Source organism: Acomys russatus, chromosome 27, assembly GCF_903995435.1.
Source record: "Acomys russatus chromosome 27, mAcoRus1.1, whole genome shotgun sequence".
Classification (NCBI taxonomy): Eukaryota; Metazoa; Chordata; class Mammalia; order Rodentia; family Muridae; genus Acomys; species Acomys russatus.
In genome coordinates this window covers 35,033,110-35,049,240 of record NC_067163.1, presented here as the reverse complement: position 1 = coordinate 35,049,240, position 16,131 = coordinate 35,033,110, and the positions used below count along the sequence as shown (strand labels likewise).

The window sequence follows — 16,131 nt, the reverse complement described above, 5'->3', positions numbered from 1 at the left end:
AAATACAAACTAGCAGCTGAAATGAAGAAATGAAGAATCTGCTGATGTGCTAAGATAAGTCAGCCGTCTCCTTGAAGAACCGTGGTAGCTGTGAGTGGAATCTTAGGGAGAGAAAACTGAGAGAAAAAAAGAGAGAGAAAGGAGGAGAAAGAGGAAGGAGAGATAGACGATTTATCTGCTGCAGCTCACAGACTTATAAGTACCTGTTCAGCCAGACAAAGCCGGGGGGGGGGGGGGGGGAGGGAGGGAGGGAGGAAGAGACGGAGGGAGGGAGGAGGGGGGGGTGGAGAAAGGCCACCACCGTAAAGACCTTAACAGTCCCCAACCTGCATCCACCAACAGAACAGAGACCAATCCTACTCAGCGTGGGAGCACTCAGTTTTCCTTCCAGAAATCACCTATACCTGAGGTTCCTGCTACGCTTCTCTCTCATGACCACCTGCAATACGACTGTTAGGACCTTCCATTTCTTGACTGGTGTGTGAGTAGATGCAGGTCTTCACAGGTGTGTGTTTTGTTTGCAGCTTGGACAGGTAGGTGTACACACCTGCTGCTGAACATCTTCATCTGAGCTGTCTCTACCTGACAGAGCCTACGCATGTAGGCCATGTACAGGGCGGCCTGAGCATGGACAGAATGCTAGTCCCTAGCCTCCTGAAGTAGCAGGAGCCACGGAGCTCTCTAGGACCAGAGATGCTGCAGGAGATCCAGACAGCCACAGGAATCCCTCGGACATTCTCCCTACACTGGTAGGTAAGAGCTCAACTTCTGGCTTAGAGCCCACTCTATATTTCACATTTCAAAGACCCCTTCACATACACAACACCCGGGAAATCCTTGAGGGAAATTACAACACTTGATATGAGAACTTCCAGCATCACAAGAAATGACTGCCCCAAAAGTGAAAGAGGTCACTTCTGGCTTGAGGATTGAGGAAAAGAAAACAGGAAATTACCCTCACCAAGCATGGTCAAAGAGCAGTCTGCGTTGATGGCCCCAGGATTCCGGGAAGAAAAGATTCTGTGGTTTTCTAGTAATCAGAAGCCTACATAAGGCATAACGGGCGGGGGGGGGGGGGGGCTGGCAATGAGGAAGAGAGGACAGAAGGTCAGAGAAATAGGGAAATAGGAAGGAGAGGAGGGGAGGGGAGGCTGCGGCTGCAGCATGTGTTGGGGGTGTGAGACGTTGGCTGCAGAAGGGCCGCGTGCCATAAATTTCTACCTCCTGGCCCTGAGTCCAATCCACTGTACCCACCAAGTGAAGGGCAGGCAGCCTGGCTGTCCTGTGCTACCCACAGGTAGGTCCTCATGACACTCTGCTCAGGACGGTCCCTTCCACACCACTCATGCACTCGTGGGGACACGGAACCATTCGTGGCAACTCCCAATGCAATATTATCTCTTCAAAAGCAACGATGAGATCTGCATTCCAGAGAGAGGTCCTCACAGCTGCATGTGGAGCCGCTGGGATTAGTAGGTAGATAGGCAAAAGGAGCCTAAGACTTCTGCTACAGCTTGGGTCTGAAATGCTGCCCCCACCCCCCCATGTTTTACATGCTTGTCCCTAGCTAGTGGTGCTATTTTGGAAAGCTGTTGAGAACAATAAAAAAAAGTTCTCCTGGGGTGCGTTACTTGCACAGAGCTGTATAAGAAAGTGTTTTTCCAGTTTCTCCATCCCCCACCCCACCCCCCGGAACTCAGAGGTGACTGTGGCCACGGTGTAAGGACACACAGGACTGGGTTAGGCTGACAGCAGAAATGAAATGTGGTGTCATTTCTGTGGTATTAGTTGTGCGGGCATGCGGAGTGGGAAGAATCCCGCAGCTTCCACCAAGATTTTTACGAAAATCTTGTGAGCCGGCAAGGTCTATGAGGGTCAGATTTGCTGCAGGGAGCCCCTGAGAGGTGTGTAGAGATGACGATGTGAAAGTGAAGACGATGTTACAAGTCCAGAACGTCAGAGATGACAGGAACACAAGCTGTCTGGTCAAGAAAAGCTTTAAACACGAAACAGCACCATCCCTGGACGGAGGCTGTGTGTGCTGCATGTGGCAAGGAGAAGGGGTCCCCAAGCACGCTGGAGCGCATAGCGTGGCAACACATGCCTCTCACGCTGGCCGTGGAGCTGCGGGATTTGCTGTTTGGCCTGTTGGCTTTGCACCTTGCCTTGGTCCTGGCCCCCTTGCTATGCTTCCATTCTTCCCTTTCAGAATGGGAGTGTTTACTCTGCGTTGCCACACGCCGGAAGTGTATAGTTTCTGCATTTTCTAGGAGCTCATAGCTAAACGATTGTTTTGGGTCTCAGCACAGATTCTGGCTGTAGATTTTTTTTTTAGACAGTGGCAGAACTGTGAAGGCCGCGGGACTCTAAGTTATGTAATGAGATGGTCACTAGCCTTCAAGGTCCAGGGGTAGAATGTACCGATTTGAATCTGGGATGTCATCCCACAGGCCCATGCTTTGACTATGTGGTCCCCAGCTAGTCACCCTACCGACAGGCTGTGGAACCTTTAAAAGGTGGGGCCTGGTAGACAGATGTGGGCGAGCAAGTATAGATGTTTTAAGATGTATCTGATCCCTGGCTTCTGGCTGGCACTCTGCTTCCTGTCTGTAGAAACAGAAGCATCTACTGCAGCTGGAGTGAACTGAACACTCTACAACGTCCTCCCTGTTGTGATTGACAGAAATCTTTTGAAACTGCGAGGGCCTCGCCTTTCTTGCCTTAAGGAGTTGGGTCAGGTGCTGTGGCCGCTGCAGTGCAGAAGTCACTAATACATCTTGTCCTCGAGTGACCAGAGAGACTCCAAGGAATCCTGGCCAGTCACAAGACGAGGAAGAACAAGGACACACAAGGACACAGAGGAGCAGGTGTAGGCCCTGAGGGGCACACTTAACAGGTTTGTCTCTGTTAGAAATAAGCTCTGGGTCTCAAAGAAAGAGACCGTCATTCCAGCTGAGTATCTATCTGGACGAGGCAAACTTCACGCTGGATCAAGAGGTCACACTCAGAAGGGTGAACACACAGAGACAGGAAATGCACTTGGTGGTGGTCCTTACCCTGTAGGCGGGAGTTGGGCCTCACAGTCTTATTTGATTAGCTCAGCTGTCTTAAAGACATACAGTTCCTAGGATGCTTCAGGAGGCCTTTGTGTAAACAAATGTTTCATCAGGTTGGGGTGAGGGATTAAAGAATGTGCATAAGGGGCTGCAGAGATGGCTCAGTGGATAAGAGCCCTGCCTGCTCTTCAGAGGCCCTGAGTTCAGTTCCCAGGAACCACATGGTGGCTCACAACCATCAATACTGGAATCTGATGCCCTCTTCTGGCCTGCAGGTGTACATGCAGATAGAACACTCATAAATAAAATCTTTTTTAAAAATGTGCATAAAAGTCTTAAAAGGCGGAGAAGATAACAAGTTTTATAGTATTTAATGGAAAGGCTCATATGTAATATTTCCTACATCTTAGAGCCCAGGTCTACAAAATATAGACTGAGGAAGCAGCTGATGTTTGTTAGGAAAGGATATGATAAAGGCTGACCCAGAAACTCTGAGGATGTGGTCCAGCACTCAGGCTTTCAATAAGACTGTCAGGGGATCCAAGAGACAAGTCCCAAGCAGGGGAGCGGTGAAGATCAGGGCAGCACCACAGAAAGGCCATGCATGGGGAGGAACCAGAGAGAAAAGCATTTATGTGGGATCAGACTAAGGCAGTGGCCTGGGGAGGAGGTGAGCACAGTGACGCCATAAACAACACAAGGTCTGTCATCTAACAGAGAAGAGAGAAGAGTTAAGGCATGGAAGAGCCACAGTTCTGAGCTCAGGGGAGGTCTGAGATACAGATGGGGTTAGCTAAATAGTGATGACCATACCCTTCAAGACAGGACAACTCCCAACTCTCCAAAAATGCTCTAGAGCAGTGGTTCCCAACCTGTAGGATGTGACCCGCTTGGTGGACATCAAATGACCCTTTGACGGGGGTCACACATCAGATACCCTGCATATCAGATATTTACATACAATTCATAAGAGTAGCAAATGACAGCTAAGAAATAACAACAAAATAACTCTATGGGTGGGGGCACCACAACATGAAGAACTTTATTAAAGCATGAAAGGGTTACAGCACCCGGAAAGTTGGGAACCGCTGCTCTAGAGGTTCACTGAATAACAAACCTTTAGCTAAATAGTTCTTTAATTCAGTTTAAGCTTTCGGTGTTAATCTGGGGAAAAAATGGAAACCAAACCAGAAGCTAATTGTGCTCCTAATAAAGCTATCATCACCTTGACAACATAACCCCAGGATAAGGTGTTTATTATTATTCTAATTATTAGCAATTAAACTAATTAGCAAAGGCTTGAAAATGAGGCAGTAAAGAGATGTCAAAGAAGAGATACTAACTATAAGGTACAGGTACAGCTGGGCAAAGGTGCCACTGTCGCTCAACTGTAAGGGAACAGCCATGATTTGAAGAAACGGGCAGTGAAATGGGGGTGGAGGGAGTCACCAGGTAACAATGAGCCTGTGTTTTGAAATGTGTTCTATGAGCGATCACAGATTCCCCTAAGCAGACAAGTCATCCTGGATAGGCTGAAGTGCTCCCATTCTTCCTGAATAAAAACGCTATGCATGTAAGGGCTGAGCATGCCTCACCTCAGTTACACAGACCTACAGACGGCGGGCGGGTCTGTGCTCTGCAGGCTGACAGCTGGAGCTCCGAGTGCGCCTATGTGCCACAGCTCAGAGTCGTTAATTACTGGGTTATCCAAGTCCATATAGACAGTTCTGGGAACAATGGCTACTGAAGTGGCCCTTCTAACCTGCAGAAAGAAGGTGGGGTGGGGGTGGGGCAGAGCCTAACCAATCAAGACGGAAAAGCAGGGGAATTATGGGCCCACTTCAAAGTGGGTATGACTTCCCAAGTTTAAAAGCAAAAAGGGTGGTAACTCAGAAGCACTACAGTCAAGCAAGGCCTTTGCTCCAACATCTGTGGGGGCTGAGGTCCCTTTGAGATCACTCTTCCCATATGCTGAATTAGTAAATACAGTTCAGGTTGAATCAGGCTAATTAGAAAGTAAATGCTCTGCATGTCCCTGGAGGGAAGAAGTGGGGAAAGACAGGGACAGCAAAGGAGGGAACATTTGTGTCACCTGGTTCTGGAGACCAGAGCTCTTACCAGTGTTTGACTCATGGTATGAGTTATTCTCACCTCCTCTGACAGTTAAAGTATTTTATATTTTTATGTGTGTGTGTGTGAGTGTGTGCATAAAATTATTATAAGTATAAAGATAGTTAAAGCAAAGTACGTCTCTGAGGATTTCTTATTAGCAGAAAGGGTCCAACTGTACATTGTAGCCTCACTCATCCCAATCTATAAGATGGGCATACATAGGAGCTTAATAAAAAGCAACCTGGGAAGAAGGAAACTGGAGAGAAAGAGGGAAGAAAAGAAAGGAAGGGCAGTGGGTCCAAGTAACTTCTCAGGAGACAACCAAAGCTTGGCAGTTAATGCTCAGTCCATCCCAAGGAGAATGGCAGCGACTGGAAGCTCAGTCACTGACCTCTGCTCCCTTCCCTAGGCTCCACCCCTCCCAGCACTGCATCTGACCTTTGCCACTTGATTGACATGCCGCTTCCCCCGCCCGGGCCACCAACATGCATTTCTGCATTTTTCAACATGAAACTGCTTTTCAGCAACACTGGATCTTGATATAAATGAGGCCTCTTAAAGGCTGTCCTGTGGGAGGAACCCCCACACTCCAGTGACCTCTGGACAATAATGGACAAAGTATTTGAACAACACCTCTAAACTATCTCAGCAGGTAAAGGGCAGAGACTGCAGGGCAAGCGTCATGCTTCCTGTTCAACTAGATGACAATCCTCCATCTTTACTCCCAGAGGCAAGCATCACCCCCACAATCATAGCTCAACTCCCAGCAGCTGAGGGAGTAGGGATGGAGCCTCTCACAGCCCACCACCTCCTCACTTCCCAGTTTACAGGGCAGTGAAGCAGAGCCTGGGCTGGAGGGAGCAAGCCTGGTGAAGCCCTCTGCAAGCAGGCTCCTCCAGACTGGCCTACACGTCCTTCTCCTTCATGCTTGAGAAGGCGAGGTCTAGACAAACACCACCCTCTAATCCCCAGGGCCCTCACTGCTTTTCAAACCTAGTTAATTCTCTACTGGCTAATTCCCTGTGCTGCCCACTATCCCACTTGGAAGATCTGTTTAGGAGACATTGGGGGTGGAGGCAGCACATGAAAAATACCATTAGACAGGAAACTCAGCACACACTGGCCAAAGAAGTCTGCCTGTAAGGTTTTTACCTGCTAGCCACACAGAACACAAAGCAGTGGGCTTCACCTCTGGGGCCACGGCTGGAAGTCCTACCCCATGTGTCTCCACCTCTTAGAAGTTGGTGTGCAGTAGAAATTTTTGTCAAGAAGCACAAAGTGGTAACAACTATAATTTTTTTCATTTGGCAACTGTTGGGGGGACACTATTTTAAAACTTAAATTAATATTGTTTAAAGATTTATTTATTTGTTTATTTATTTATTATATAGTATTCTGACTGCATGTGCCTACACATCAGAAGATGGCACCAGATCTCATTGTAGATGGTTATGAGCCACCATGTGGTTGCTGGGAATTGAACTCAGGACCTTTGGAAGAACAGCCAGTGCTCTTAACCTCTGAGCCATCTCTCCAGCCCTAGACCTGGTTTATTATATTCCTATGCAATCAACTCTCTTTTCTTGGTTATGGAGAGCTCAACAATACAGCAATATACAAGGATACTGTATAATATATATACTTACATACATATATGTGCATGTATTATATACATTGCTATTTTGGATTTATTTTTATGTGTATGAGTGCAGGTGGCTGTGGCCCACCATGTGGGTGCTGGGAACTGAACACCAGTCCTATCTAAGAACAGCAAATACACTTAACCACTGGCCCATCTTTCCTGCCCCAACATGTAGCTTTTAACACAACTAATCAACTTTCTTTCCTTAAGTTTCCAAGACATGTGCCTCATCCTCTGTAGCCTGGTGTTGGTGTGCCAACCAGAAGGTTTGTACACCTGCCCAGTCATCCCTGCTGTCACCCACAGAGCCCCCAGCCCATTACCTGTCATTATGAGCCTGACACTTCCTCCTCACTCCTCAAAGCCTCAGGCACCCACTGAAGACACCTCACACAAACACCAGGTTCCAAGAAGATGGGTACAGCAAGAAAACAAAATTCAGAAAGGCTTTCACAATTCATCAAGAAGCCTGCTTAAGTTTTGAGAAGGGTGCTGAAGTTACACTGATGGCTGCAAACTTCCAGAAGAACTTCTGTGAGCAGAAACCCCAAGTGTGCTCTCTCCCCCTTATCCCTACTGCCCTGTGAGGACTGTCTGCTGCTGAAGACACCCCCAGGTTCTGACAAACGTTCAGGAAAACCCAGAATCTCTCTGGGTTAGTAGAGCTTGTACAATTATTTTGCAATCGAGACCAGGAGAGAACAGACCATGGGAAACAGTGGCCAGGACCCTGCAGTGACGAATGGTCAGTCAATGAGAGTGGCTGTCTGAAAACAGCATTCACAGGGTGATGGCCAGAGTTTCACCGCACCACTGCTGAAGCCTCGTGGGCACCTTCCAGCCCTACACATGATACCGACTGCTCCCTGCTCCAACACTTCACAGGGGTGAGAATTAGTTTACCTCTACAAATGACTGCAGACAGTGTTTGTTATGTCATATTTATAAACAGCTGCAGCAGTAACCGCATGCTACCATGGCTCCTAACATCACTTGCTCAGTACGACGGCTACTCCCCCTTCAAGTTACAAACTGCTAATCAGCATATTACAAGTAAGTGGCTTTGACATCTGCAGACCTTCAGGCCCCTGTCAGAGACACTGCCGTGCAGCCCCAATCTCATTCCACAGCAGCTTCCACTCAAGTTTGAACCTCGGTGTCCGTCTCCCAAGCAGTATTTGATGCTGTCCACTTCAACCAGAGCCCCCTGGCTCAGAGAGCTTGGTCACGGGCTTCCAAGTGCAAAACGGCATGGCCACTCTTTAGAATTTACCCATCATTGCCTTTACAGACTTGTACTTGTTTTTATTTCCGCAAGTCTGGTGCAAGCAAATTTTCATAAAAAAACATATGAGTCAATGACATGCTCTCTTGTGCTGAAGAAAGTGCGCGTGCCAGTCTGTAAGTGGCCTTTACATCTGCACAGGGGTAAAAACTGAGTATGTGGAAGAATGCGCCCCAACCACGTGGGGAAAAAAAAAAATCTCACTCTCTAACATGTGCCACGTCTAAGTATAGACCAGGTCAGCTGCTCCTTGGTGCAGTGAGCCTAGGGGCCCTTACTTTAACAACGCACTTGGCCTCTGCCCTGAGCATCTCCTCTCACTGGCCAGAGGCTTCCCAAAACAGGCGCCTGTCCTGCCCTGGTATTATGAAAATCATGTGGCAGTGTAGGTACTTGGCGACTGGACTGGGGGAGGTGGGGTGCAGGGAAAGCTACAGCCTTCACAGCATTCGTTCTAGACATATGGTTAACATGCTAAGAAGAATCAATAGCCACAGACAGCCCGAATCCTTTGAGCCTCATAGGTGGGCTGAGTTCCTTTCTGGGCACATCTGTGTCCAACCTAGGTCAAAGGCAGATTCTGGACGGACAGAACTGCTGAGGTGGCACAGCTCTACGCCTTCCTCTGCTCTCCTACATACCCAACCTCCTATTTCCTAAACGTTTCTGATTCTGCATCCACGGAACTTAGCCACTATTTTCCTTTCTTTGCTCCTCTGTTTTGCTTTCACAGTATCTTGCTATATAGCCCAGGCTGCCCTCCAACTTATGCTCCTCCTATCTCACGCCCCCCCCCCCCCACCCCAGTGCTAAATGTACAGGCCTACATATTCCTTTTCAGAAGAGCCTCCTCCGCCGGAGTCCTAAGGCTCCAGGCTCTGATCCCTCAGACTTACCTGGACCCATCTAACCTTCCTGTACCATAGCAATCCACTATCTTCCCTTGTTTTTAACACAGCGAACACTGAACACGTCACAGGTCAGGCTGATGGTTGTCTTCTAAAGCAGTGCTGGACAGGGACATTATTTATGTTTTTCAGAGTAAGATACAGAGGTTAGAAGAGATATCAGGGCTGTCATATCTGTATCTTTCAGGTTCTTCCTGTCAGTCCAAGGGAAAGTCCGTTCCCCCAAACCAACAAGTAGTTAGACAAAAACCCGCATTTCTCAGGAACCTGTGAAGCTGGTTTGCTCTACCAAAGAAGCCACGTCCTGGCACCACTGGCAGAAGGGACCAATGGCTTTCTGCTGTGTCTTAAATTAGCATACCAAAGTGCACGCTGGGCTCCAGGCTCCCACATATTACACATTGCGGAGTCCATCCTGGCCTCCCTGGCTCTTCTCACCTGCCCCTAGCCCACCCTGAACTCCTCCAGCTCATGGGCTTCCCTAGCCCCGCCCACCCCACCCCATGCGCCCATTCTCCTTCTAACCCTGTTACCTCGGCCATGCTCTCTCTTCCTCTCCTCTGCCCTCTCTTGGTCCCTCTCTTCCCTCCGTTGGTCTTCTCTTTGCCTTGTTCTCTTCCACCCCTCGCCATCCCCTCATTGCCAGGCCCACTCTGCTGGCCATGTCCAGCCTACTGCTTTCTCTTTCTGCTCTAGACTCTTCCAGATGCCTCTGGCGGTCCCCTCCTTCATATCCACAATAACACCTTTCCCTTCACCACACTTTACAGCGGTCATGTCATCAGTTTATACCCTTCTCAGCCTCGACATGTCCAGATGTATCCCTGACCACCGGCACCAGGGCCTGGACCCTAACCAATCAAGCAAAGTATCAAGTCACTGTCACCACTGTGAGCAGCATCTTCACGCAAGGAGCACGAGGAACTCACATTTAGCATGCAAGGACAGGTGAAGAAAGGAAGATGCGTCCATATCACCTATGGAAGTGGCTTAACACAAACAATGCACCTTCACAGGACTGTCTCTTCACAGTCATGGAGCAGCAGAAACAGCAATCTGCAGCAGGTGGGTGCTCTTCCTGGCCTCAGGGAGAAGTTGGCCTTTAGGTCACCACGGCTCACGGGCGAGCTGCAACCTCACACGCTGGGACAGAATGTCTTGAAATAGAGCCAGGTTACGGTCCTCAGGACAGACACCTGGCAGAGCTGTACTGCCTTTCCTGACGGGTTCACAGCAGTATGCTCACATCCTTTCTACCACCCTGCATGGCCGCAGGAAACTTTAAGATGTAACGTACACAGAGGCCCTGTGTTGATGCTGTGCGAACCACAGCTAGGAGACAGCTAGAGTGGGAGGGGATGAGAAGCATCTCAACTAGACTGTAGGCTCCGCCACCTTAGCATCCATGTAAAGTTGACAGGAAGCAGAAAGTGACAGAAACTGCATGAGCTGGGAGGAGCAGAGTGAGGACATGATGGCAAGAGACCGGCAAATGGCACTCCCTTGCTTTCAAAGCAGGACCAGTACTTGCCCCTGACACCTGTTGCCAGGTGTCGATGAGGAAATGAGTGGGGTTTGTCCTTCTTGTCAACAGAGGCCCATAGACATGATCACTATAACAATATGTCTATAGTGGGCACACTGAGTTCCCAGACTCTATGTTTAAACTTAGAATTTCATATTTCAGTTTTTAAAAAGCAAAGCAAGGCCGTTATTCCAAAACTCTCTGAATTCTGAAACTCAGATCTATATCTATTTGTTACAAAGAGAAAAATCAGAACTCCTATCTATTAAAAGGTAAAATTATAATTTTAGTGTTCTGTTTATCTGTAATTTTAAATTGTCCTCCAAGACTCATGTATAATTATTTTAGTAAGGAGCAATCACTTCATGCTAAGATGGAAATTAAAGCATACATAAACACGCACATTGCTGCAGAGATGGCTCAGTGGTCATGAGCACTTTCTGTTCTTTCAGAGGACCCGGGTTTGGCTCCCATACCCACATGGTGGCTCACAACTATCCTTAAGTCCAGTGCCGGATATGACATCACCTTTGGGGCTCTGAGAGCATCTGTATGCAGCATTGTACACGTGTATCCATAGAGGCATACACTCATACACATAATGTAAATCAGCCTTTCTTGGCACGTGTCCCCACAGTCTCTTCTAGTGAAGAGTAACTCAACAGTGACTGCTGGATTAGTAAGTACCTAAACTCTGCACTCGTCAACTACCCTTTCGATAGTGACAGCGGTGGTACTTGGAATACCTGGTGCCATGCAGAAGAGAAGGAATGCCACAGAGTGACACCAACAGTTAAGTCCTCCACAGTGGGGTGTGGTAAGCGAGGCAGACAGCCATTACCTTCCCAGTGGAAATGAAGCAGAGAGCCTGTTCCTCAGCAGCCACTCCCTGCTTATATCGGCCACAAATTACTGATGCATTTGGTATATTTTAAGGACGCATATTAGTGAATTCAAGAAAATGTTTAAAATAAAGAGCTAAAATCCCATCCATAGCACAAAGCTACCAATCTAGCCAGGGTGCTCTGTGGATGGGCATGCTGATCTGCTACAGCAACCAATCTGGGGAAAAGTTGGAAGACCTTTAACTTCTCCATCTAAAGGCAGCCAATGAAGCAGGTCTGTGTTTCACAACCTCCTTCTGTGTTGAAAGCAATAACTACCAAAAGCTAATTCTGACCAAAGTGGAGGAAAGAAAGCAACTGTCAGGCAGAGGGTAGGTGAAGGGTCAAAGTACCCTTAGAACTTGACTCCTCTGTCTTTTCAATCGCTTATGTCTTCTGTGAACTTTGGAAAGAGATTAAGAAGAAGAGGAAGTGGAGACAGGACTGCTAAGGAAGAATATTTGCAGATGGGTCCAGAGGCTTCCTATGCCATCCCACCCGCTATCTCCGATCACATGTGCTGGGCTTTCACATTCATGGCTATGGCATGTCCTTTAGTTTGCCCAGGCCACAGAAAACATGGCACTCACAAGGCAAGCATGGATGCCTTGAGTGTGATTTCCTCGTGCCCTATCCTATACCCTGTGGCCAAGATAATCTGTTATGTGCCAATTACAGCCTTACCCTGTGTGAAGCCAGGGTCCCTTTCCACAGTGTGAGAGTGAGTTCTACAGTTCAGATGTGCCACAAATAAAACTCCCTGTAGCATCTTGTGGCTCTTGCCTGCTGGACCAGGCTCCATGCTTTCTTTTCTCGTGGTAGGAGTCTCTGTTCCTACGAGGAGCCTAGCACAGGGAATCTTGATGTGATTTCTGAAACTATCTTCAGATAACTGGAGAGACAACTAGCCTACCTCCTCGCGTTATCCATCCCTGTGCCCTATAATAAGGCTTCTCTCTGTGTGTACTGCCTACCAACAACAACTACTCTTTATAAACCATCCTCACAAACAGATGAGCAGATGAGGTTACACTAGTCAGGGATACACGAAGAGAAAGCCCACAAGGCAGGCCAGGACCCAGGACCCCCACTTACCGGTACTTCCACAGATTGCATGGAGAGGTCACATGGTGGCTTCAGGGCCTTAGGCCTTGTGGCGTACCAGAAAGTGGTGAGTGCTGCAAAGGCTCCGAAGCCCATGAGTGTGTTGGTCGGAAGGGTACGCACGTACTGCCGGATGTCGATCAGCTCAGGCATTCGAAAATACCGGAACAATTCATGGACTTCCATAGTCCTGTGTTGGTGCTTCCCTAGGCAGAATTCTGTTGGAAGAGAAAGACGCCATGTTCATTCCAGGGGGCAGAACTCTTCTTTAGGCTTAGCACAGGTCCGTCACTGTGCTGTGGCTTGCTGACCAATCAAGGCATTAAACCCACAGTCTAATGGTCCAGGTCTTCCCCACACAGAAAATTTTCATTTTTCTGACAACTCTTTAGTCATTTAGTTTTGTTCCATTCTCCATTATAGCATATGTGTGTGTATGTATATATATATATATATATATATATTTTTTATTAACCACATTAAAAAAGATTATACTCAAAGAATTCTTGCCATAAAATGCTCAAGTGGTTCAGAAAAGAAAGAAATTACATCTCTGTTCTCTTCCACCTAATCAATCATACTCAACCCTCATTATCAAGGCTAACAGAGATAATATGAGTGAGGAATCGTGAGCAAGCCCAAACCACCTAAGGGCGTCAGGTGCTGCATCTGCCAAGAGATCCCAGAACAAGTTTCCCAACTAGTAAGACAGACCAGCCTAAATTTCAACATCTCTCAGCTTCCCAACAAAAGTGGCTATAAATGTCAGGAGATCTGCGACTGGCTGTTCTAATTACACCACTTTCTTCTATACTCCCCAAGGTATTATAACTAAAGTAAATAAGTAAATTAGTGTGCATAAGCTTTAAAACAAGCACTGGATGTTAGAGAGGGGCAAAGCCGTATCAAGGGCTACCCTCCAGAGCCGAGTCCTGCCTCTGTGCCTTCCTGGCAGTGGGAATGGCTTCCTCTGCCTGGCTGCCCCTCGCTCTGCATCTCTGTAAATGGAGACGAAAACATTTCAAGGAGACTTCAGTACCACTACAGGGCTCCCATCAAGAGCTGAGGATGGGGTCACCCACAAGCAATTGTTCAATAAGTGCTAGATATTGTGATCTTTTACTTTACCAAAGCTCTCTAATTAGCTCTGAGCTCGGAACACTAAGTTACTGTGGTAAATGAAAATGCTCACCTACAGTTTACAGAGCCAAAAAAAAGAAGGCAAGGCACACAGTAGAAAGATATTCTCAAAGCCCCATGTTACATCTTATAAGTGATTTATATAAAGACTAGTCTAAAATAATTAAGTGTGCATTAGAAAGAGCAAGAACAGTTCTAATTTAAACGCTTATTGATGAATAATCGCTCTCAAGGCCAGTGGCACACAGCAAAGGAAGAAATAGGAAAAATGAGGCCAGAGACTGCACTAAACTCCACGGCAATGCAACAAGTGCCTGCTCTGCCACTCCAAGTTCAAACAGCATACACTCTTCTCAAAGCCAAGTTACAAGACTGAAGAAAAAAAATTTTTTAAAATATAGAAATCATCCTTTAAAATCAAATATATACTATTATGTATTTTTTTTCCTGCACAGAGTATCGGAATAGCAAGCTGCTTCTCCTAACTAACAATATGACTGGACTCAACAAAAATAATACATTTGCTTCAGCTTGTTCAAGCTTGTAATATGGCTCAGAGCAAGGGTAAGTACAGGTGTGCATGCACACAAGCACACACACACACACACACACACACACACACACAGAGAGAGAGAGAGAGAGAGAGAGAGAGAGAGAGAGAGAGAATCGCAAGGCTAACAATGCTAACAGAGAAAGGACAGCTAAGCATCTTCAGATTTTAATTCTAGAAAGTACCCATGCCTACAAAACCACTCACCATCTGTGCCACCGACAGCTGACTGCTAGGTGACACACCACAGCAGAATCAGAAAAGGGTAGTGAGGGTGGGGGCGGGGTGGGGGCCGGGGCAGCTCAGCGGGTGCTTACCAGGCCTGCCAAGGTCTTTCAGGGCATTAGTCACATGCCGGGTCCTACCCTGCTGCCCACTGGGCTAAAGGTAACTAGCAGACAAAATCCATACTTGACTTCTCAGGGAAACAGAGGGTGGAGGATGGGCCAATGAGGAGCTGGGAGTGCAGTCACCCCACCGCTCCACCCATGGGCAGGGACCAGCATCAGTGAGTGTTGCTGCCAGGGGCAGTTCTTCAAACAGACACTGTTTTCATTTTGCTCAGCTTCCCAATAAGAACGAGACAATGAATAGGTTTTTTTTTTTTTTTCCCCCTTTCCAACCATTGAAAGGATAAGATAGGATATTGGGTGGGATGTCTAACCACCATAAGACAATTCGGAGAGAAAGACACCAAAATACAAACACAACATGTCTGTCCTAGGTGTGTTCCTATCATCCCGCATGTGTGTGTGCCTAGGGTGTACCAAGCACTGGGCTAGGCGCTGGGGAGACAGTGCTAATGGTCAAGTCAGCTTTTCCATGGGTTAACTGCCTGACGAGGAACAAAATGAAGTGAGCAGAGCCTACTAAGCACCAAGAAGCGCCCTTTTGAGAAACAGATGCCTACACCGAGACATGAAGGATAAACAGACAAAATCAGGCCCAGGTCCTATCGGCGCTGGCCACCGAGACTGAGCAAACAGCATTACAACTTGGCACTCACACCATCTTCATGACCTAACATGCAAATCTGCCTTGCCCTCCAATCATTCTATTTCACTTATCTTCACTGTCCATCACTCATGTTTGAAGAGGCCTTATCCACCCTTGCACATGCACCCATGGCCTCTTCTCTCCTCAGTGTCTGGGAAGTAATTTCCATAACATCTAGAGTGTGTGGATTTATAGGAGTTGAATACAGCAGAATTACATACTTGAGACTATCAAATCATCTCTAAACAAACAGAGTCACACACAGGGGATTAACTTGTCTATTTTAAGCAGTGGCAGCTAAGATATAGAGTGCATTATGCAAAGAAAGTTTAATAAGACTTGGAAGAAAAATGTTTTAAAAGCCTTTTGAGAATCATATATTAATAGCATGCATGCAAGAACATCTTATTAGATGCTAATCTGTAACGGTGAGCATTTAAATCCAGCCAATTCTTACAGTTAGTGGGTGAGAATGACAAACGATAGCCATTTTAATTCATGCTGAGAGCCAGGAACCAATGCAAAGACCAATTCTACCATGTAAATTGGTAAGGCTTACCTTGAAAACTAAAAGAATACATCATTTAGCCATGCTAAGAAGAAATATTAAGCACTGATAACATTATAAACCTTTTCCTTCTTGGATTTCCCACTTGAAGACTGTTACGGAAAAGGTAATCAGATATTTAAAAAGCAGAGGTGGGCTTACAGTCAAACAGCCATTCTATGCTCTGTGTGAAGATAGGGCCATGCTTAAGATCCAGTCCTGATAAGTCTTTGAGCCTTGCTAATGAGTGGTTAAAAGTAAGATACACATGTGTTCTTCAGACAATGGCACTCTGTTGGGAGTTTTCTGGGATTTTTTTTTTTCAAAGGCAAATTTCCATATCTGCATTTGGCAGAGCTGATAGCTCAGGTGCATACATCAC

The 16,131-nt window shown here is 47.0% G+C and overlaps 1 protein-coding gene across 1 annotated transcript in view; it reads right to left on the bottom strand.

Moving 5' to 3' along the window:
• Acsl1 (acyl-CoA synthetase long chain family member 1) overlaps positions 1-16,131 on the bottom strand; it is a 68,212-nt gene that overhangs the window by 33,609 nt on the left and 18,472 nt on the right. Inside the window, exon 2 of the mRNA XM_051169657.1 lies at positions 12,508-12,734. Within this exon, the coding sequence (XP_051025614.1) occupies positions 12,508-12,702 (195 nt within the window). The 5' untranslated portion in view covers positions 12,703-12,734. The remainder of the gene's footprint in view (positions 1-12,507; positions 12,735-16,131) is intronic.